The following is a 24371-nucleotide window of genomic DNA, read 5'->3' as shown; positions in this document are numbered from 1 at the left end:
GTCGTTTCCATGACAACCCGGTTCGTCTTTTCCGTATCTGTAGAGGCTGCACAGAGAAGACCGTCAAAGATAAACAGTGTAGCATTAAACTGAGAAACATAACCTGCCTGTCGTAGCAAAAGTTGGACTTCTAAAGCTGTTGCGACGAGGTGGAGACTTGTTTTACCTCCTAAAGTATCTGCCCTGGATAAAGACCGCGCAGACGATGGAGGAGCTGCACCTGGAAGATGAGGCTCCTGTCGGTGCTGTGGCGGGGACCGGAGCCGCCGGACACGGAGAGGAGCTGAAAGCCTCGGACGAAGCTATCGCTTTCATGTCGAGCATCGGTGAGTTAAGTTGTCAGTAGACTTTCCAGGACAGTCTGTGGTATCATCAGGAGACAGAACTTGTGTCCCCCCCCTGAGAATTAAGACCACCTGGTTTTGACACATTGCAACAGCCACACTGAATCTCTTTTTATTATTGTTTTCATCCTTCCACTTTTCCTAGAGCCTGCAGAGCTGCTTAAGTGTGTGTTTCCGGACTCTCTGGCGACCGTGTCCGAGGGCGGCAGAGACCTGGGGAGGTTCAGTGTGACGGTGGAGTTTGCCCACAGAGTCCAGCAGCCCTGTATGCTGCTGCACGCCCAGAGCCAGGGGGCCATTGACGGCTCTCCCTGTGGGACCACTGTGACAGGTGACAGGAGCCAGGGCCAGGCTTGTACTGTTTTGGTCTTCTGCAGATGTGTCAGAGGCTTCATATTCTTTGCTTTGTCCTCATTCACAATTTAAGCATACCTGACTACTGATCTGGAGGTACTGGAGGAGGATTATCATGAGTATGTCAAGGTGGGTGATTGCAAGCTCCTCATACACACATTGTCAGCTTCTGTGCTCTTTCCTATGGAAGGCCATTTCTGCCACTTGATGAAAAAAAATGATGAGATAGCTACTAAGTCAAAATTATGAGATACTAAGTCATAATTATGAGATACTAAGCGTACAGTATCTGTCCTCACCAGTGGTGGACAGTAACGGAGTAAATTTACTTGAGTACTGTACTTAAAGCAGAAGTAAGTGGTCCGGTCGTTTTCGCTAATGCTGTGTTCCAGGCAGGCTTTTGAAATCGTAAATTACAGCTTCATGTCACAACTTACGACTTTGTAGCGTTTCAGGCAACCCACTCGTGTTTTTCCGACCTGTTTTACCGGTGAAAGTCACTATAACGGCCACTCGTAACTTCCGACCGGTGAACTCGTACCAGATTGAACTGGTACCACTTCACGGTCGGAAAAATACGAGTTTCCTTGAACGCACCATAACAGTCCTCGTCCCTACGTCGCCACATTCACGGCGTTCCTTGGCTGCACACACAGCCCTGCATGCCATTCTCTCTCCTCATTGGATAAAAACTGTAGGATACGATAAATGTTTTCTCCTCGGCTCAGAGCAGAGCAGAGTGACTGACAGACCCGTGTTTCAGACCAAACACTCTATGTAAGTGATTGCTGTCGGAAGATATAACTATTTAAGACTTATATTAACACAAATATATCACTTACTTCTGCTTTAAGTACATATCCAGAGGATTTGTACTTTACTTGAGTATTAGATTTCTTTGGTACTTATTACTCTTACTTGAATACATTTCCAAGACAAATATTTTTAATATTTGTTAATTTCTAGGAAGGCTGAAAAGTACTCGTTACTTTGAGGTCTGCTCTTTTTTTTTTCCTACTATTTTCTACTATTGGACACACACAAAGAAGGAAACCCTAACCCCTAAAAGCAGCACATCAGTGCAGGTGGTTTCAAAGGGTTAATTCTCAGAAACAAGAGTTAAAAGGTCCTTAAATTCATTTAGAAAAAAATATAGTAATTCATTGATGTGAAAAATAAGAAATTTACTCTTACTTTTACTTAAAGTAGATTTAAAAGCATGTACTTTTGGATACTTAAGTACCTTTGAAAGCAAGTACTTTTTTACTCTTACTCGAGTAACATGTCGACTGAGCTACTTTTACTTGTAACAGAGTACATTTTGACCAGTAGTATTTGTACTCTTACTCAAGTACTGGGGTCGAGTACTCTGTCCATCTCTGGTCCTCACTGTTTTAAAAAGTAAATTATATGGGAACCGGAATTTGAAACTCCATAGCCATCCTGGTACCGAGGACAGCTCCTCTGTGTGCTCCTTGTTTTGACTTATCTTATAATTTTGACTTAGTACCTCATAATTTTGACATAGTAGCCTATCTCATAATTATGACATAGTATCTCATAATTTAGACTTAGTATCTCATAATTCTTTTTCATTAAGTGGCAGAAATGGGCTTCCATACTTTTCAGCCTTTCATTGCTATACTACATATTTGTTTTTATTTCTCCAGCTTGACGGCCACAGTCTGGACAAGAGGTGTTACATGGTGCAGCGTGACGGGCAGATGGTGATTGATAAAATTACCACTGTAGGAGAGGTGAGTCGAGAAACAACAGAGTCAGCTGCCTGAAATCCTGACCAGTGACCAAACAGCATTAAAATCAGGCCCAGGCCTCATAAACTGTTCTCTGTGAAATAAATGCTAATATGTTATTTTCTCATAGTAAAATAAAACTTACATGCTTAATATTACATTATTTTATATTTCAATTTGACTCCCAACTTGCTTGAAGTTAAGAAACATTCTTGTTTAATGAAGTCAACAAACAAATGGGAGGGTTTAATCAGTGTTGTACGTGAATGTGTGTGTGTATGTGCGTACAGGAGGTGACGAAGGAGACTGTTTCTTATCCCGTGTCTGTGCTAAGAGGGCTGGTAACAGAGGGTTCAGTCCTGCTGCTGATGCGCCTGATCGCTCTGAGGAAGAAGATGCCAGAGCACATGACCTTCATCTCATTCGACCAGGGATTACACATCACCCACACCACCTTTGTGAGTGTTCACATCATTGTGAGCCTTCTTGGTCCGTCAGTGATTTGACTTGAGGAGAGGACACTAATTATCTGTCTGTGTGTGTATATTCAGACTGAGGTGGGTCCAAAGCAGCTGGAGGTTGGAGGTGAGACTGTGGAGGTATTTGGGCTGGAGAGGGTTGCTCACTCTGTGGAGGACGGCGCCACCACCTGGCAGTGCTACTTCCTGGATGATGGGTGAGTTCCATGACTATTGCTTTGGTTTTGAATCTGCTTTTGTTTAGGAGGAGTTAAGGAGTGATAGGTTTATAGCTGTTCATGCAGAGGTAGACTTGTATTAAAGAGGAACTAAGCAGAATTCTTCCTGTGGCTATGCTACATGTTTATCCTGATTAAAAAGCTCCAGAGTAGTTGTGATATTTAACTACATGACTTGAGACTTGTTACGAGTGAAAATAGAGGCTCTCTGTCTTCCACCTGGCGTCTCATGGCTGAAAACCAACCTTGCCACATCAGTGTAGTACCTGGCAACCGCCCCGGTGTCCCAGCTCTCGTCTCTGCGCACAGCGACACAAACGCGCTCCGGCAATCTTTTGTTTAGACTACAGTTAAGACTACACACATATGCACGTCCTAACGTCGTATATGTTATATAACGTTACCGCTCCACTGATTGATTTTTTGCCGGCTTCATTAAAAGCAAATGCACATGGTCGAGAAGAGGGTTATCAAAACAGAGGAAAAGCGACCAGACTTGCATAGTTTAGTTTAGTTTATTAGTTTATTAAGGGACAATGTGCAATTACATTAATCATTTAAAGAAAAAAAATTAAAAGATGGTTGCACCAGATTTAGCTCCCAGCTAATTTCCATCTGTAGTCCCTACGTACAACATAAAAGTAATAAAATACACAGAATACAAGCTATTATACAGTTCCTCTTAGTATTATTGCCGTACTACAAAGAACAATCTGACAGATTGTCAGAGGCAGATCCCTGTTGAATGTGGTGCTATGTGGTATACCTTTAAAGATAATAATAAATAAGAAAGTATTTTATTTGCCTTACTGTAACTATATGCGGTAAAAACTAATGATACAAAAGTAAGTTTGAATTGAGTAAATAGTCTAAATAGCCAAGAAAAATTATACACATTTATTATTCAATAAAAATCCACATCATTGAAATAATTGAAATATAATATAAATATATAATATATATAAATTTTCTTTTTTCTTTTTTTGAGCACCTCCCCCTCCAAAGGTCTCTGCACGGGCCTGGCTTTGACTACCAGTGAACAAGCCTGCAGCCAATGTATGACTTAACGTTGCTCTAAAAACAAAACTGTTTAAAGGGACAACGAGGAGTTTTGGAAAAGCAAAGCGTTTTCACACTACATTTATGAGCCTCCACGCGTACCGTAGAATTCTTCGACCGGCGCAAGACGGACTCATGTTTTCATTCATCAAGAATTAAAGTCAGAGGTTCAAAGAGGTTCAGTTACCGTCGTAGTTCTGACCATAAACAGCGATTCGGCGGCGTTATTCTCATAACTCGCTGCAAAAGGCCAGCATTTCCGCCACCACTAATAATAACAAAATAACGATAGAGACAAAACGATATATTTATCGAAAATGGAGCCATTAACAAGTGTGGGTAGCGTAGATTCATCCACATTAACGTGAGACTTTTTTATAACCAAATAGAAACTCCTCGTTGTCCCTTTAAAACATATTAAATGCTCAATGACCCATTATGTTCTCTGATCAGGCACTTGGTCAGCAGAGTGCAGGTGGGCTCACCAGTCACCATGAGGCTTCTGCAGCTGCCATCACAGCTAGAAAAGGGTAAACCTTTCCCACACATAAAAACTGATGCTCTAATGACACAGAGTAGGTGACGTTGTATGTGTGTGTGTGTATATACATGTTAGGTTTTGAGAAGATCTCCCTGGTTTGGGAGGAGGACATGCAGATGCACTCCAACTTCCTGGACAGAAAGGTGAGAATGGTCTAATACTTCAGACTGGCTCTATTCAGACTGACTGTACTTGAGTGATCTTGTCTCCTCTCATACTATGAAATCTATGAGACATATTATAAATATGTGTTTGTCTCCCTGTGGCAGGAGGAGTTGAAGGCAGATCATGCGTCATACCTGAGGCAGCATCCAGAGATCCGTACCCTCATATCTGACTTCTTGCAGTTCTTGTTGTTGAGGAAACCAGATGATGTCTTCCAGTTTGCTAGAGAGTACTTCCTCCCATTTGCCTCCCGCTGTCCTCCAGAATCAAACCTGAAAGCCTCATCACTCTGAAAACACAAAAGGCTTTTAAGATTAAAACTGTCAAAACTGTCTAATAACCTGCAGTTTATTTATCAGTTAAATTTGTACTTAAGTTTAGAGTCTGTCTTTATCTTTTATTCTTAGTGAACTGTCTCATCTCGCCAAACTGTAGCGACCTAAATGAAGTTTGTGTTATTTGGTTCATGGTTTTATACCCTGTGATGCCTGTGATACTTGCCTGGGCAAAGCACGCCTTAACATAGAACATTAATGTGATGCAACTCACTTAGACTGGGCGTAGAGAGGAAAATAAAATAAAAAAAATTAAAATAAAAGCACAAAATGTCAAATAAGACGTTTTATTACAAGAAGGAAATGCGTGAGAACCGTCTTCAAACCGGCTGCACGACACTCGTTGATACTATTCTCACGAAAGAAAGAGAAACTACGACTGACTCAGCACAAATAATCTACCTGCGTCACCGGGTCTGTATAGATGCTTTTATTGTGAAAGGTAAGCGGACTTTCCTGTTTTGTGACAGGAGGCGGTGCTCTGAAAGTGAAACTATTTCAAACGAGAATGTCCTTCCCTGAAGGAGGCAACAGCTGCAGTAGAGTTTCATTTATGATTTTTACTTTCTGAAGAAGAGCTGAAGTGTTACCGTACAGTCTGTGGTTGTTATCCGGCGAGGGGAGTCAATCTTTGGACGTGTTAGCTGACGGTGACCGGAGACACAACAGCGGTGAGTTTCAACGTCGTGACGACGTCTGTAGCAGTCAGACTGTAAGTGATAGATAACTTCACTGTTTGTGGAGTTACTCAACAGTTACTGTAGTGTCGTGTTAACTCTGAACTGTAACTTAACTTATTGTGCTACACATACTCTGTGACAACACATCATTCGGAGATAGATAAGTGTGTACATACATTTACACGCCCGACTTTACTGTACTGTTGGGCTATGGCCTCAAGTTACGGGAAGGACCAGGACCATAAAGTGTCACTGGAAACAGGTCAGCTATTACATCTCTGTCAAAGTCATCCAAGGCTTTTAGTTTGGCTTCTTAAAAACATACACACATCATTTTGTTAGGTTTAACTTACTTGGTTGTCTGTCTCCTTTACTCCTGCCTGCCGGTAGCTCTGAGCTGAGGAAGGTTTTCCACCGAGCACCAGGCCTGAGCCGGCGGGGGAGGGAGCGACATGGATGTACGGAAGCTGTCCCGCATCGACGAGGAGCTGGACTCCTCCGAGGCCGCAGCGCTGCGCTTCTTGTGTCTTGACATTGTCAAGAGGAAACGACAGGAGGGGGTGAGAACTACAGACAAATGCAGACAATTATACAATTCATTTCAAAAAATAATCTGCAAAAGCAAATGTAACTTGTAAGGAGAAGGCAGGGCCAGGGCACCATGTGCTGCCTGAGCAGGTTCACTGCTCCTTGGATGTGGCCTGCTCACTAACGGGGATGGGGGGATGAACACAGTTCGTCTACGTTAGTTCCCTCATTTCTCCTTTTCCCTGTGTTCAGCTCAGTTTATGGTTACTGTGTCAAGTCACATAATTCTCACACTCTTTGTTCCCTATAGATGGGGATATTGTCATCCATCTCATCTTTTCTAAACCCCAAATTTCACTGATAATTCAGGCTCTAAGTTTTCTGTGACTCTCTAAAAAATATCCGACAGACATTTTACCTAATCACATTCATTAAATGATTATGTATTTTCTCCCATCTCTAAACTACTATCATTAAAGTCATAGGCCATTAGATGTGGGATCATGTTAGCTGTTACTGCAGTAGAGTTTTATAGGAGGAGCAAGTATATAGTCTTTAGACTGAAAGTGAAACTATTCACTACATATACACACATATATGTATATGTATATATATGTATATAGTATATATGTATACTATATATATATACAGTTATGTTCATAATAATAGCAGTGTGTTTAAAAAGGTGAGTAAACCTCAAAATTCTTCAAATAAATTGTATTTTAAGGAATACAACTGCATTGGGGACACTGCACATTCTATTTCAAACCAAGTAAATTGGAAAAAGTAATTTAATTTGATAATGTTTTACAGAAAGTCAAGAAATATAATGTTCAAAAAAATAGCAGTGTTGACATCTTTTTTTACACGCTTGCTGGTGTGTTTGGGGTCATTTCCTCTTCAGCATACGACAACATGACTACTTCCAGTGTTCTGGTGTACTCAAACTGATCCATGATCCCTGGTATGCGATAAATAGGACCAACACCATAGTACGAGAAACATCCCCATATCATGATGCTTGCACCACATGCTTATGGTGAAGCATGGTGGTGTACTGTGTACTGTGGCTTGAATTCAGTGTTTGCAGGACGTCTGACAAACTGTCTGTGGCCCTTAGACCCAAAAAGAACAATCTTACTCTCATCAGTCCACAAAATATTACGCCATTTCTTTTTAGGCCAGTCAATGTGTTATTTGGCAGATTGTAACCGCTTCATTACATGTATTTTTTTTAACAATGGGACTTTGCGGGGGCTTCTTGCTGGTAGCTTGGCTTCACATAGACATTGTCTGATTGTTACAGTACTCACAGGCAATCTTAGATCTTATTTGATACTCCTGGAGCTGATCATTGGCTGAGCCTTTGCCATTTTGGTTATTCTCTGATCCCTTCGAATAGTCGTTTTTCTTTTTCTTCCTCGCCTTTCTGGTTTTGGCTGCCATTTTAAAGCGTTTGATATCATTTTAGCTGAACAGCCTATCATTTTCTGCACTTCTTTATAGGTTTTCCCCTCTTTTATTAATTTCTTAATCAAAGAATGCTCTTCTTCTGAACAGTGTCTTGAACAACCCATTTTTCAAGGACAAATGCACAGCCAGCATTATGCAGCATCACTTGCCTTGATCCTTGAATAAGGGCCACCTGTTTAACACCTTTTTTTTTCACATAATCAATGACCTCAATAATTGAACCTGGCACTGCTATTTTTTTGAACACGCCCCTTTCAGTAAATGATTCAGTTTCACAGAATCAGCAGCATGCACGTCATGCCTGTTGGGTCTGTTTGTTTTCTATACCTTTACTAAACCTTCTAGAAAAAGTTGAAAAAAAAAAGTTGTAATTCTAACAAAATCAGTGATTTATCTTGCAAGTGATGTCGGACTGCTATTATTTTGAACACAACTGTATATATATAATTCATTCTGTGTGTAATGGATCAACAAATGTATTAGTTTTAATTGAACTATTGACATAAATGAACCTTTTCATGATATTCTAATTTATTGAGATGCACCTGTATATTTTGAATATTTCCCCCACTTTGTCTAGCTGTCAGTTTGTACCTCAACTACAAGCTCAATTATTATTTGTGCTTTTATTAGACCAAATGTCTCTACATCATCCTGTTTCACTGTTTCCTCTGCTCAAAAGGTTGTAAACCGTCATTTGTGTGTTTCTGACTTTTCCTCACACAGATCAAGGATGCAAAAGGACTGTTCTTGAAACTACAAGAATACAATCTGATGGATGACGGTGTCTTCCTCTCTGAGCTGCTCCACACAATCAATCGTGCAGATCTTCTCAGCCTCCTGGAGACAGACAGCAGGCGAATAGAAAGAACAGAAGACAGGCCCATCCTGTCGGCGTACAGGTACAAGCAGTTAGACATTTACAGAAAGCAGAAGAGATGATGATACAACATTTATTATATTATTCTTTTTCACTCTTCTGTTCTCTCTGCCAGGAAAATGCTCTACCAAATATATGACGACATGACTGAGGAGAATTTGGAAAAGATGAAGTTTCTTTTGACCAGCAGGTTCGGCAGAAGACAAATAGAGGCCTGCAATGTGAGTACACACACCCACCTGCCTTTGTATAAATCGCTGCTGCACCCACACTCACACAGGAAATTATAACACGTCGACTTCACTTCTTACTTTTGAGACGGACAGACAAATATTATAACATTGGAACTTAAGTTACTGTTACATTATCTTCTTATCATTGTTTCATTGATGTTTAAGTTTGTTTTATTGCCAAAACTAAAAGTTCAGTGCACACAGCATATTTAGTCATCAGCTCTCATTTTTGTTAGGTTGTGATTAGAATGAAGGGTGTCGTCATTTATGAAGATGTGAAGCCAGTTCAGAATGATGCATACGGTACAACCACAACCATATCAAGTTGTAATTAAACAATGGTGTCTCATTTGCTTTTGTAAGGATTGTGTAATGTTTAGTTAGGTGAACATGTGTTACTAGTGTAGTGATCCTGTAGCTGCATTGTCATAAAACATTTGGGAACTTCATCAAAACTCTGTTGATTATTTATGGGCAGACATTTTTACATTCTCATTCTCAAGATACTTTTACTGCTCCAGTGGTGATTTTTATGTTTGCCATTGTGAACACAATCACAACCAAGTCTTCTCTGTTCATTGCAGACTGCACTGGATTTGTTCGCTGAAATGGAAAAGGCCGATATACTGTCAAAGACCAAGCTCCATGAGCTGCATGCCCTACTGAAGGAGTTTGATCAACAACTGGCACTGACTGTGCAGCGATACATGGATGGTATGAGAGGGGCATGCGTTCAAACACGCACAAGCACACGTGCATCTTTACATAGTTTTACCATGAAATTCATCATGCAACTGTACTTTTCTTTTTAGGCGCAGCTCAACAGGATCAAAGAGCAGCACGTCCTGTCAGTATAGATTCCCAGGTGCATTTTATACACACACATACATCATGTATATATACTGTATACTGTATATTCACACAGTATATAATATGACTTTGCTTCTTTCCACAGAGGCCCAACAATGTCTCTTGGCCAACACCATCTCTGCCAACACCATCGCTCATCCCAATGCCTGAGAGGTCCATATGTAAGTGGCTTTTTTGCTGTTAGTAATTAAATCTTCCCCTCATTCACACCCACAGCCGTTAATAATGAAAACATATGACTGTTAATGACTACACTACATCTTCACCTCTTCTTCACTGCTTTAGACATTAGCTTTCAGGCTGTTGCTTCAGTCCCAGTAATGTAACTTCCACTGTTTTTAATCTTCAGCTGAAGAACAGATGGTTTACTCAGATGCACAACCAATAGATCAGCCGACCAACAGACAGCTGCCCCCTGGTTACGATGAGGTAAACATTCACACAAGCACAAATACCTTTCACTCATGAGTGCATCCATCTAGCAGAACATGAATGTGTGTAATTAAGTGTAATTAAGAGTGTGCTCATGCCCTGTAGATGGACTACTACACTCTGAGTCATAAGCCTCTTGGTTTGTGTGTGGTCATCAACAACGAAAATTTCTTGGGATTTGAGCTGAGAGACCGAAAAGGAACTCAGCAGGATGCAAGTATGTATTATGGGATCTGGTTTCTGTATGTAGGCATACTGTTTGTCTGTTAGCTCCAAAGTCCAGCGCCGTTAAGAGCTGAGGATGCACAGCAACAACTATAATCAGATATGATATGATGTACAATAAAAACCAAACCTGCTGATGTTCTTCAGTTTGTCTCTCTTTTATGTGATACAGAGGCTCTGCAGTCCGTGTTTGAACGCCTCGGCTTTACAGTGGTGATTTACGATGACCTGCCTGCTGCCAGGATACGGCATGAACTAGGAGAGCTGGGCAGGAGGAATTTTCTGGGACATGATGCCTTGGTGAGTTATAGCACACGCGGACGTATTCATGCTGTAAGGTAATAGTTTAATGTTTTGGAAATAGACCTTTTAGTTTATAGCTGTGAGTGAGATCCAGAAGATACACATTTTTCATATTGCATCACAGTTTGGGCTCTGCAGTCAGACTCCTCACTCACCAGCACCAGGCAGCCTGTGTGATGGTGTCACTGTAACTAAAATGATCAAATCTGCTTAGTTTTGACAGCTTTGTTACTGTTTTACCTTTGGGTATATCTGGCTGCTGAGACAATTCCAGGGAGCAAAACTAAACAGAGTACCTAGGGGCAAGGTGAACAGCAACAGTAAAAGATCTACACCTACACCTTCTAATTAAAGGGATAGTTCACCCAAAATTCAAATTACACTCATTATCTACTCACCCTCATGTGGACTAAGGGCTGGGAGAAGTCTCAGAGTTATCCGTGGCTTCTCTGAGTTACAGGGGGTCTCGGCGTAGCAGTGCATGTCCAGTTGCAAATGGATACCAACTGTCTTCGTAACAAAAAGACACACCAAAAAACATCCAAATACCTCCATGCTGCTCGTATGTAATGTCCGTCTATTTCAAGCTTGTTTGTAACGGAAGCTCCTCTGCCTGGTTCGTCCAAATTGGACGGACCAGGAAGAGAGACCCCCTGTAACTCAGAGAAGCCACGGAGGACTCTGAAACTTCTCCCAGCCCTTAGTCCACATGAGGGTGAGTAGATAATGAGTTGACAATTTGAATTTTGGGTGAACTATCCCTTTTAACTCCAATAAACTGTGGTTTCCTACACCATAACATTCTACTACAGGCCTAGTTGTTCTCAAACCTTCATATCATTTTTAATAAAAGAAAATGTCACCACAATGTGCTGTAAAATAATAAGGTTTGTTTGTTTGTTTGTTTAGGTGCTAGTAGATAGTCATATACATTCAATAATTAATTCATGCCATAACTCACATTACTGATGGTCACAAGTCTGGTTTTCCCTGAATCATGCTTTCAACAAGGATTTGAAGGTTACCAGGCTTGGGCATTCCCTCATTGAACAGACAAGACATTTTGAGCGAAAGATGTCCGTCTAAATGAAAGTTCACAGTCGCCTCTATCAGTGGCTCTAGTCATACAAGAGGTAGAGCCATGGATAGACTTTTGTGTGATAAAGGTGTTTAGTGGAGCGGGTGCCAGGCCCTGCAGGGCTTTATAGAAGAGACAGGCAGATTTGAGGTTCCTGTGATTAATAAAGCTTAGAACATTATATTTGTCTAGGATATTGCAATGGTGATATTCTTGTGTATAGTATTGTGGTGTAATATTAAAACCCTGCAAAGGACGAGCTAAAAATGAGCAGTGGCTCTTATCTCCCTGTGCAACACAATATTTTAATGTTTTGTAATGGACCTATGTTGAATTGCATCATCTGTAGTAAATAAACAAACATAATAGTGCAGCAAATGTGAAGCTACAGGCAGTAGTCTGAAAAAGTTATTTTTACACTTGGATTCATTATACAGTAGATCTTAAATGAAACTAGTAATTCCAACTAATTAAGAGTCAGGTTATTAAGGGAAATACAACACAAATCCATGTTAGCTGAGCTGCACTGGAAACTTAAAAACCATGACTGCCTCTGATTGCAGGTGGTGTGTGTGCTCTCCCATGGAGAAAAGGAGTGCGTCTTTGGCACCGATGAGAAGAAGGTGACTCTGCGAGAACTGACACGGCCCTTCACAAGCGGGAATGCCCCCACCTTGGCCGGGAAGCCCAAACTGTTCTTCATCCAGGCGTGCCAGGGAGGCGGCTACCAGGAGGGATCCGTGCCGTGTCCCCCAAGGCCAGAAGAGGGGGACGTGGACAGACAGACACGTCTGGAGGAGGACGCAGGTCCTGTCCGAGGCGAAACGGTGGCATCAGATGCCGACTTCCTGGTGGGCATGGCCACTGTGCCAGAGTGCAAGTCTTTTCGAAACACTTCCACAGGCTCCATCTACATCCAGGAGCTGTGCAGACAGCTGATCAGATCAGCAGAAAGGTGAGAGACACCATCACACAAGGCTCATTATCACACGTCTGTCACAATCTTACAGGTGAAAGGACAATAAATGGCAACCAAGTTTTTGAGTCTGTAAAATATAATGCTGTACAGCCTGTATACACAGTGAACAGGTGGTGGCTACAGTCAGTCAGGACTGAGCCTTGTCATGGCTCTGCCTCTGAACAGTACAGAGACCTCCTCAGGATTAGACCTGCACAGTCTCACTGAGACATCCGACCTGTTTCCAACCCAATCCGACAGACAGATTAAAATGTTTGACTTGATAAAAGATTTTCATAAAAGAAACATCAACTTCCCATAGAGGCATGTACACTGGTAGACCACTCAATAAACAACATCATTGTTTGGGTCAAATATTAGTTTGTTGTAAATTACTGAAAGATACTTATTCTGTTGGACGATTTCTAACAGCCTGGCACTGAATGAAAAGGAGGAACAGGAGGCTGCCTCGTCTTTATAACCAAGCTGGACTTTTATTTAACCTGTCAGAACTTATTCATTCTTAATTAATTTGGCTCGTGTGCCCTGCATGAACTTTATATGAAACAATGTGCAATAAGAAAAAGGTGCACATTGCCTGCAGTTTGTTCTTCTGTTTAACTTCCTCCAATGTACTTTATAATGATAACATGTTTTGGTTTGTCATTTAAGAAATACAGATTTTTGGTTTTGAGCTGCTGGTGTGATAAGTCTGCAGCTCCAGTAAGATTTATCATTAGTAATGAGTTTGTGATGTTTTCTGTGCAGCTTGGAGCTGGACGACATCCTCACCGTTCTGACGCGTGTCAACAGGGAGGTCGCAAAAGGAGAATATAAGACATACAAGCAGATGCCTCAGCCCCACTACACTCTGACCAAGAAGCTCGTCCTCAAATTTGCGTGCAAATGATGTGCCATATTTTCTAGTGTGTGTATGACTGGCTGAAAGTATGTGTTTAATGTCTTTTTATGGTGCAGATGGATGATGAATTTGAATGACTGTGTATTTGTAATTTGCCGGAAAAACTGTTGTAGGTTAATTTGGAAAAAAAAAAAAAAAAACAGAAGAAGAAAAAATGTTAGAAGTTTTTTCAGGTCTTTTATTAAAAAAAAAAAGAAAAAGTAATCAGTTTTGTCCAAAGCTTTTTTCCTTTCTCTCTTGTGGTATGCCGGTGTCGCAGACCTCAACTCAACTGTTGTAGAATAATGTGTAAAGTCACCTTTTAACATTGAATCAATTTATTGTACATATAATCAAGCAATTAAGATTTATTCCCTTAAATTTATTTTAATTGCATTTGTGGTTATATGCATTCAGAAACCGTTCCCTTAAATCACAGTTGTGAACAAATGCAGAATAAGATAAGAAGAAGATTTAAAAAAAAGACTTAAAAACAACTGAATCAACAAAAGGAGCAACTATTTTCATATTTTTAATTATGAAACACAGATCAGACCATGGTCTCTGGTAAAGAACCTCCTACTTTGTCTAAATCTAATGTGGCATCATTAGGACACTGACAGGTTCAAACATGACTAAGAGAAGAAGTTAGGTGTGATAGATTTTTCTTCTAGAGTGAACATTGTATATGCCTATCATATAAAAACAAAAGAAAAAGATTTATGTACCGATGTGGAGGAAAAACATACTAATATACAATAAATGTGCTTTGTTACTTTCCCTGACAAGATGTCACAACTGCTTTTAAGAAGCTGCCACAATTGAAGTTTTTCTAGAAAGTTATGGGTAAAGTATTTTGTCCCTTAATGTGATTTTTACCAGGGTAGGGGGGTGCCTACCCAAATGTACTATGTCTGACAAGCAAGCAATGTTTACATCATGTAAATGATATTTTAACATTTTCAGTTATAGTTTTTATTAACATTATTGTTAAGCATCTCGGTTACATAATGCAGGATGACTTGTTCTTCTAGAAATGTAACCCATCATACTTTCTGGGCCGGGAGAGTTAAAGTTGAATCTAAAATCTCTACTGAATAGGCTACCTCACTGCTGGTGTGTATGACTGAATGGGAACACATTGTGCTAGAGTTAATCTATTTAGTTTGTAGATGTAATGCACCTTTATTCAGTAACATGAGGAGAGCCTGTTGAAAATGAGTCAGCTCAGTCTGGCAGGTCTGATGCACACACAAACACGCCCTTGTGTGTGTGTGTGAGAGAGAGAGAGAGAGAGGCCATGGGCTCCACCCTGCTCCTCACAGTTCCAGGAAATGTTCTCCACCGCTGTTTCACATCTGACGGCTGCTGCTGCTGAGCACACCGGGGCAGGCTGAGAGCGACGGACAACAACGTCAGATCAACCCGTCAGATCAGTCTCTCCGGAGCTTGGGTTTTTTTTTTAAAGCACAGAGGGTGTGTCTGTTTTTTGTTTTGTTTTTTTCAATTGTTTTATCTAATCTCTGGAAACTAACAGGGCCGGATTGTTACTTCTTTCTTGGTGAGTGAAGCTAATTTAAAGACACTGTTTTTATTGCGACCACCGAGTTGTGTCGGGTTTTAGTGAGTGCTAAGTTATTCATAGCAGGACGTCCTGTTGGCCGTGCAGCGGCCTGCCTCACCTGAAAAGGCTTTTTGTGGAGTTGCTGAGCAGGGTGGAGTGGCTGTAGTTTGTCCTCTGGACGTGTCAGAAACTGTGTGCATGAGCTGTGCTCCTGTGTGAATATTGTGACTGCGCACTTAAAGTTTGACTCCTGTTTGCTGCGGTGTTCCTGTGTGTTACAGCTCACCTCTTCATTAGGGACACGTGTGCTGTCGGTTGGGTCAGAAAACCCACAGGTGTTATAAATAACATGAATCAAGGTGCTGCGGTCAGCCATGTAGTGAGCCCACCTCCCACCTGCGTCCTATATCAGCAGCACATAAAGCAGGATGCAGCCAGTGTTGATGAGGATTTAGTTTCCATAGATGAAGATCTGCTGTCTTTGTGATGGGGAAAAGCCTTTTGGTTCAGTCACACACACTTAGAAACATGTATGTAACAGCAGGGCCGTTGCTAGGAATTCTGGGCCCCCTGAAAGAATACTAAAGTGGGCCCCTACCCCCTGACTTTTCCACTTTTTTTTCTTAGACTATGTATGTATTATCATTTTTTATTTAGCCTACTTTGTTTTGATGCTAATGCATTATTACTATGAGTATTACTCAGGGTCTTATGCAGAATAAATCAGTCATACAAAGATTAGACTACTGGGTTTTTTGTGGGCCCAACTGGGCGCTGGGCCCCTAGAATTATCATCACCTTTCTCCCCTATACAATGGCCCTGTGTAACAGTAATAAACAATAGGTCAATGTCACAACCATCATTTTGGTTTCTGTTTGTGAGAGCTGCCTATTAAATGTCTGCTGCCATTTATGGTAAGGTCTTTAAATTGTTTTGCCCAACCAATTATTCAAAAGTCAAAAACTCTACTTCTCTATTTTTCATGTTTGAGGAACTGGAATCTTTGAATTATTTACTTGCAAGATGACTAAACTGACCATCAATTATCAAAACACACTTAAAACTCTCTTTCTATTAGGTATGTTGCAAAAGCTGATATAAAATACAGATTTAGGAGGAGGAGAAACTCCTCACCATTTTCTGATACTGGCCTCTCCTAATAATCATCACTGTGGAGTAACAGAAACATGGGTCAAGCTGCAATTAGAATCCAAAATATCAATTTATTTAGGCTTTTTTTTTTTTTTTTTTTACCATTTTAAACTCATCTATTTGAAGACCAGAGCTGTGAGTATAGCCTACTTCAGAAATACATGAAGGAGAAGTCTGAGAAGTCAGGATGACTAAGGCCAAACACCCAGGTTGTGGTTGTAACAGTCACCACTGATGTTTTTAGAGAAGACATTGAATGTATTAAAGAACATGTGACCATCTGAGCTCTTAAAGGGCCAAAACAAAATCTTAGATAGTGGCAGCAGAAGGTTGAAATGATTGGCCTTGTCAAACCGGTTCCTCTCTTGTAAAGTATTTCTATTGATTTGGTCCACCCATGTGACAGACCTCCCATGACAGACCAGGTGGTTTTTCTCAGACACAGGTTGAACAGTTCCTCTGTCACTGATGTGTAAAGAGATACAGTTGGTCCGTGCTACATGGAGGTTAACGGACTCATTCCCAGACACAGCGGCCTAGAACCATGTGATATTTTGGTGGTGATCATGATGAGGTAGAAAAATCGGATGAGGAAAATCATCATCAGCTTATTTTTTAAATGTGATTGTGTAAACTTTCCCCAGAGCAGCAGCAGCAGCAGCTACACCCTCCTGTTTAAACCGTAACCGCCCTAATCCCTGTCACTTACCAGCTCTGTGACCAATCTGTGTCTCCCTCTGCGAGTCCGACTGCAGATACTCTGAAGCACTTTTTCCATTTAGTGTTTTCTGTCCTGTTGCTTGGTGCTCAGGGTGTGATGTAATGGCAGCACGAGGTGGAGCCAGCGCTTGAATTCCTTTACTGTGTGTATTCCCTAAAAGTCCCAGTGAAAATGGAGCACAGGGAACATTTGGCTTTTCTTTTTTTAAATAAGTAGGCCTAATGTGGTGGCTCGGTATCTGTAAAAACAAAGGACTAAAGTCATAAGATCATCTGCAAGTCTGAGATGAGGCGAAAAGTGAATTTAGTTGAAACATTTCTGTTAGAGCGCCACAATTCATTTTATCTTTATTAAAGAAACACAAGATTGCTGGGCCATAAGTGACTACATTGTGAGTGTATAAGTGGGTGTGTGGGTGGTTTATTATTAGAAATTTCCCTCCAGAGATCCATGTGGTGATTTCTGAGCCTGTGGTGGTTTTTGTGAACCACATTGCTAAGCAGAACCATATGTTCCCTAACCTGATACAACCCCAGATAAAGTCGGCTGAATTGTGATTGTTTCCCATTGTGTGCACGCAAACACACACACACTGCACTGCTGTTGCTGAAGCCGGGACTGTGCATTTTTTAAGTGTCACAGATGTTTGTACAGTGAGCAGCATGGAGCGGCAGCCACTGTCTGCTGTCAGGTCTCTGCTTGTGTTATTGCTTGTTGCTTGAACGGTGCCATTTTTATTTTATGTGACAGCTGGCCTCCCATGTTTTTATTTCAGGAAATATATAGTAGAGATATCACAATATGAAATGACCAGTAACCATGGAACATTTAATTCATATCTCTCATCCTTATTAGACGTGTCATCTGGTATTCATTACATTATATAAGCACTCAACATAAAAACTCAGAAGAAGATCTTTTAAATGTAATTACTACACATTTTCTCAGTGCTCTCTGATGGATACGTATAGGTACTGTCTGTCATTTCCAAACCACAATGTGTTGCTAATTAAAACTCAGTGTGTATGGCTAACATGTTAGTATTTAGTTGTCCACACACACAGCAGGCGCTCAGCAACAGTAGCATTCATTCAGAGTCTTGCTACAGGCCAAATATGGGTGAAATGTTTACTCTCCTTTTAGCCCTTTTTTGGTGTCCACTCACTCCTGAGGGAAATATGTGACGTTCCAGCTGCCAAACGCTCTGCACTGCTCCACACCACGTTCACCAGCCGGTCTCTAACGTAGTGGACGATCTGTACAACCAAAACAAGCTGAGACATGCTGGAGTGTTCTGAAGAGCTGAGGGGAACAGTCAGGGGATAATCACCTGTGTTTGTCATGATCTCCTCTTTCACATTCATGTAGTTATTTCAGTCGTTCTTAATGAAGAAAAAAAAGCTGTCTGAAAAGCTAAAATCTCAGGATTATATTGAACATGACAGTTTTATTGCTCGTCACTCCGCTGTCAGCTTCTGTTCATTGAAACAGGGTTCATACGCAAGTATGGAAAGTATGGAATTCGATTTTTTCCAGGTCTGTAAAAGTATGGAAAATGGAAACTATTGTATGGAAATATATTTATTTTATTTATCTTATCTTGGTTTGGTCTTATCTTAAGTTATTTGGGTTAATTATTTTGTATGCGCTATTGTATCTAGCTATAATCTCCTGGAAATTATTTGGTTGCATAATGGCATACACATTCAGAATAATGAAAACAAATGATAAATTGCATGCTTTTTTTAAATATTATGCACGTCTATTTACTTAAATATCACAAATTATTAGATTTTTTTACCGAGAAGGTAAAAGTATGGAATTTGGAAATTTCAAAAGTGTAGGAACCCTGTTGAAATGTGAAAGATGTGAATTGTTTTGTCTCCTCCTTCCCTCCTCACAGTCATCATGTCCAGGTCAGACTACCCTCCAGGGTACCATGACTCTCATGGCCTGCTCAACCAACCACACGGCGGCAACTACCCGCCACAGCCCCCGGCCTATGGCTTCCCCTCCTACGGCGGCCCCCAGCCGGGTCACCCGTCTGCTCCCTACCCCTCTGCTCCCAATGCCCCCATGTTCCCGGGACAGCCAGGGGGCTACGCTCCCGGCCCGTACCCAGGACAGCCTCACCCGGGTGGGCCTCCAGGAGCCGGCTACCCCAGTCACCCCCCCATGCCCCCCATAGTCCCACCCACCATACCATCAGATGTCCTGGGCTCTGGTAAGTCAAGCGTCTGATGTCTAAAGGGTTTCAGGGCTCCAGAATTACTTTTGTTACTAGGAAAATGTTTAGGAGTGCAGGCAGGAAATTTAGGGGCGCACACTGTAAATTGACTTTCAAAGCAAAATGTACACTTCTTTTTCATACATGATCCTTACACACATTGGCCTGACACCTGTAATGACAGATTCATGAGTTGCCTCTTCAACATTTCACCAGGCGGTCAGACTACTGAATAGTAGTCTTAAATGATTGTGAAGGCCATGGACTATTGATTGATTGATCTATTTATTGGTGCTTCTTATTGTACTGTATATTGCTTGTTTTACCTTGTCATTGGTTTTATTATATGCTGTTACTGTTGTTATTGGGGTTTTTTTAAGGGTTGAGAGAGAGCCAGGGCAGACTACATTTCACTGCACTGACTGTACACTGTACTTTTTAATGTATATGACAAATAAAACTAACTAACTAACTGAACTAAGTGTTAGAAAAAACACAACCCCCCCGCCCCCCAGTAAATTTACTGGTTGCACAATTTACTTGCACTGTCTCAAAATGCCCCCATTAAGAGGCAGTCTGGAGCCCTGGGTTTCTTTCTTTCTTTCTTTTTTAAAGAAATGTGTGAAATGTGTGCGTGTGTGTGGTACTCAAAGTATTTCCAGTGTTCATGCTAAGCTGAGTTCATACCTCCAGGCCGTAGCTTTCTATGAAGTAAATGAGTGGTATCAACCCTCTCATGTAACTCAGCAGAAAATGCATTTCATATGGAGCCATTACTTTAAAACTTTGCCGTTGAATGGAAGTTGGACTACAGCTTGATGCTTTGTCTCTGGGGGGGGGGGGGGTCGTAGCATCTTTGTGATCACTCATATGTCTGTCCTGCTGGTGACACAGGTGATGAGTTTGCGGCGAGTGGCGGCGGCTTTGACAGTCTGAGTATTCGCCACGCCTTCATCAGAAAGGTAAAGAAGAACGCTCATCACACATTATACTGGATCAGCACCAGTTTGAGTTTCACCATTATACTGGGGTTATACAAACCAACAACACACCTGGCTCTATATCTGAATCTTCAAAACATCTGGATCTGTCAGGTTAATGCTGGCAGCGCGACAGAAAGATTTAAACCTGTTTGCCAAAGTGTAGATAATCTAACCAGAGACTGGTTTCTGTGGCTTTTATATTTATCTGTGTTATGTAACATGGTGTTAATGACAGAACAGCTCAGATAAGACACTCCAGGGTGTAATGTCTTCTGTTTGCATGTGCTTTTCAGGTGTATTTGATTTTGGCGTCTCAGCTCCTCGTCACCACAGGCATTGTGGCCGTGTTCACTTTTGTGTGAGTATACCGAGTGTGTCTCTTGTGTGTATGTGTCTGTGTGTGTCAGCCTGTAACTGTGCTTCTGTTTCCCACAGCGAACCTGTCAGATATTTTGTGAGGAGAAACCCAGGAGTCTACTGGGCATCATAGTAGGTCTCGCTCTGTGCATCAACACCTTCAAAGTTTATAATAAGAGTCAAATATAAGGTTTTTTAAAGATGTTCATATTCTCACATGTTGATCTTGTGCTCACAGTGCTGTGTATATCGTCACCCACCTGGTGCTGGTCTGCTGCAAGGGCCCCCGGTGAGTGGAACTGCTCCGTCTCACAAGATCTCACAAAAAACATTTAGTATGTACAGTACATTTACATCAACAGTCATGTGCCTCATGTTGCAATCTCTCTCTCTTTGTGTAGGAGGAAGTGCCCATGGAACGTCATTCTGCTGTCCATCTTTGTAAGTTGGCCGACGTGTGAATCCTCAAATAGAGACATATAATTACTAACAATCTCCTTGGATCAACTCTATTATTAGGTTTAGTACAGTAACTTATATCCTAATGACCTTTTCCAGTAGCCACTGCTGGTGTTGCCTCAGTATTAGAAGTTTGACTGTGATATCCGAGCTAAGCAAGTGAGTCACCACACTTGACTCATGCTGTTTGCATAATGCTTTTGTTATGTTGTTTGAGGTAGCTGGGTTTTATAAACTCCATGCGTTCATTCAGTTTTGTCAGTAGATGCTGACTGTTGAAATTCAGCTCTCACACTGCCGACTCATTTATACATGTTACGATTTGGATTAAGAGAGAGTTTATTTGTCACATAGCCTACAATAATACAAGATCATTGCAGTGGAATGATGTGTGCATATACTCCAATGACTGTGCAGTTAAAAAAAACATGACAAGACAACAACATTAAAGCCCCTGTACAGACTTTTCATTTAGTGTTGATTTTGGCGGCCCCTGTGGTCAAAAGCGGTGGTGTTTTGCCGGAATGAAGACTGCATTTCTCACTGTCACTGTCTGGCCGGCGCGTGTAGATTTGTTTTGGAAACGTCGGAAAAAAGACGGGACTTGCTTTTTTTTTTTTTTAGCAGCATAATGTATCGTTTGGTCAGTGGTCCGACCCAACCATGCCTTCCAGAAGTGTAGAATTAGACTACTTAGAAATAGCGTATCTTCACACTGATGGGCTCATTTGCTGTTGTAGGTAACAGAGACACATCAGCAGAAACCAGGGACTTTTGCGTATCCAGTTAAAAGCTCCGTACAGGGGCTTTAATCTGACTGATAAAAACTAGTGACTGTGCAAAAACTTAAAAATGCTAAGACACATTGACAACTGCAAACATTCAACAATTCAATTACTGCAAGAAGGCATAGCGCCAAAGTGACTGTACTGTGCAAAGTGATGATGTTGATGTAAACAACATAATAAATAAGGTAATAAATAATGTAGATAATGTTCATCTGGCAGTGCAATATCTGATATGAGAGAATCCAGTAATTTGTAGGATTGTTACAGCTGTTTGAAGTTTTACATTCACATTATTGTGTCTTTAGCACAAGAATACATTATTAGTATTAAGACACTCTATGCATCTAGCCTTACAAAAACTTTGATCACAGGTGTAAATTTGTTTTTGTTTTTTCATTAAATACACCATAACTGTATTTCTGTTTATACAATTAAAGTGTTAGTAAAGATACTATAGTGTGTTGCTGTTTAACCTTCAACCATATTATCTGTCATTTACAGACTCTGGCTTTGTCCTACATGACTGGATCCATTGCCAGGTAAAGAATAAACGCAGTCACTCTTGGTGCTCTGAAGACTTCAGGACTGTTTCCTGCTGTACTAACTATGTTGTACTTTTTATTTTTAGTTACTATGACACAAAAGCAGTGTTTCTCGCTATGGGTATCACTGCTGTCGTCTGCATCGCCGTCACCGTCTTCTGCTTCCAAACAAAGGTAGTGTGTGTGTGTGGTGTATTTAATTCAATCAAAATAGTGTGTGGTTCCAGATATTACTCATATCTCTTTACGTGGTCAGATTATGGACACTTTTCTTCCTTATGGTATTACGTCAGCATAATGGCAAGGCAAGGCAATTTTATTTGTATAGCCCGTTTTTACAAACAGTTTGTCTCAAAGGGCTTTACATGGCATCGTAACAACATCCTCTGTCCTTAGACCCTCACATCGACTAAGGAAAAACTCCATAGAAAACCCTTTTAACAGGACTTTTAATGACAATCATAAAACTCTAAAGTGGGACAGGTTTTAAGGTTAGGTTTGTGTTGTGTTTGTAATATCACTGAAACACAACAGTGTGAGTGTGCAAAAGCGCATGTGTGTGTATGTGCTTATCAGCTTCAAACGGCTGCAGTTTGTTTCATGCAGTCATATGTATCGCATGACTGTTGATGGTTTGGTTTCTTGTTGTTGAAGGTCGACTTCACCAAGTGCCAGGGTCTCTTCTGTGTGCTGGGCATCGTAATATTTGTGACTGGCATCATAACGACCATTGTGCTTTCCTTCAAATATGTGAGTTGAAGCTAATGTGAAGGGCAGATTACTCCTCCTTACAGCACATTAACTGTACACCAACACTAACTCTGTTTCCTGTTGCAGATGCTGTGGCTTCACATGCTCTATGCAGCTGTGGGAGCCATAGTCTTCACTATGGTTAGTATTCAAACAAAGCGTTCACAACAATTTGTGTCACACTTTTATTTCAACATTGTTCATTACCTTCTTACAAACCGTTTTCTTCTGCGTTGTAAACAATGTTCCTCTGTGTTTGCAGTTCCTTGCGTACCACACACAGCTGCTGATAGGAAACAGGAAGCACTCCATCAGTCCAGAGGAGTATGTGTTTGCCGCACTCTCCCTTTACGTCGACATCATCCAGATCTTCCTCTTCCTGCTGCAGATTATCGGTGCCACCACCAAATAAGTCTCCAACAGTACAGCTTGGTTCAACAGGCGCCCGGCTGCAAAGTCATTCCGTGCTTTTTAAAACCTTTAGCTTGATTTCAGTCAGAAGCAGATTAGATTTATAAACTCATGGTGCACTTTAGGGAACATATCAAAGGGCTGAAGTTGAAATTTTGTCATTGTGTAGGAAGATTAAACCTATGCACAAAAAATGCACTTTTTCTGAAATATGTATTCCTCTGCTGCATAAGCAACATACCAGTGGTTAGCAAAGCATATTAATACAACACAGTATACGTAAATATCTATGGATGTTGGAAAGCCAGCTGCCACATTTATTCACTCTTGCTGGGCTTCAGTTCAGGTCTGAAGTGTTTTTCTCTGCATGTACATATCAATACTACGACTGCAACACATTAACTGTTGGAAATGGGAAAATATGTTTATTCCAATATTCAAAATCCAATTTCCATCTCTCTCGTTGCCTTTGACCTACAGTGGGGGTGGGCATCAACAAAAAATGGTTTCTGATAACACAAAGCCCAGGGCAGGGTTATGATATGCATACTGTTACTAATTTTTTTCGTATTTATTTTTTTATTATTGAGAGCAGCTGTTCTTCCA

At 41.0% G+C, this 24371-nt stretch overlaps 3 protein-coding genes across 3 annotated transcripts; all 3 read left to right on the top strand.

Annotated features, from left to right (window-relative positions):
* Window positions 1-20: 20 nt before the first annotated feature.
* On the top strand, window positions 21-5294 carry catip (ciliogenesis associated TTC17 interacting protein). Its single transcript, XM_085805051.1, has 9 exons — window positions 21-326; window positions 490-675; window positions 772-827; window positions 2369-2455; window positions 2743-2910; window positions 3004-3128; window positions 4662-4738; window positions 4825-4892; window positions 5019-5294. Exons 1-9 carry the CDS (start codon window positions 206-208, stop codon window positions 5205-5207), a joined length of 1077 nt encoding a protein of 358 aa, XP_085661177.1. The 5' UTR covers window positions 21-205; the 3' UTR covers window positions 5208-5294.
* A 422-nt stretch (window positions 5295-5716) lies between these two features.
* Window positions 5717-13938, top strand: casp8 (caspase 8, apoptosis-related cysteine peptidase). The gene is made up of 12 exons (XM_085805964.1): window positions 5717-5920; window positions 6320-6489; window positions 8657-8832; window positions 8926-9031; window positions 9628-9757; window positions 9856-9908; window positions 9999-10074; window positions 10257-10342; window positions 10451-10562; window positions 10743-10870; window positions 12515-12906; window positions 13678-13938. The coding sequence occupies exons 2-12, from the start codon at window positions 6382-6384 to the stop codon at window positions 13817-13819; spliced, it is 1509 nt and encodes a 502-aa protein (XP_085662090.1). The 5' UTR covers window positions 5717-5920; window positions 6320-6381; the 3' UTR covers window positions 13820-13938.
* A 1204-nt stretch (window positions 13939-15142) lies between these two features.
* LOC146971069 (protein lifeguard 3-like) lies at window positions 15143-24251 on the top strand. The gene is made up of 12 exons (XM_085805049.1): window positions 15143-15371; window positions 19152-19472; window positions 20370-20437; window positions 20752-20816; window positions 20894-20947; window positions 21054-21104; window positions 21217-21256; window positions 22564-22601; window positions 22691-22778; window positions 23259-23354; window positions 23442-23495; window positions 23617-24251. Exons 2-12 carry the CDS (start codon window positions 19157-19159, stop codon window positions 23764-23766), a joined length of 1020 nt encoding a protein of 339 aa, XP_085661175.1. The 5' UTR covers window positions 15143-15371; window positions 19152-19156; the 3' UTR covers window positions 23767-24251.
* The last annotated feature ends 120 nt before the right edge of the window (window positions 24252-24371 follow it).

The sequence above is a fragment of the Trachurus japonicus genome, chromosome 17, assembly GCF_045865225.1.
Source record: "Trachurus japonicus isolate A0001 chromosome 17, Traja_1.0".
Lineage (NCBI taxonomy): Eukaryota > Metazoa > Chordata > Actinopteri > Carangiformes > Carangidae > Trachurus > Trachurus japonicus.
This window is presented reverse-complemented; position numbering and strand designations above follow the sequence as displayed.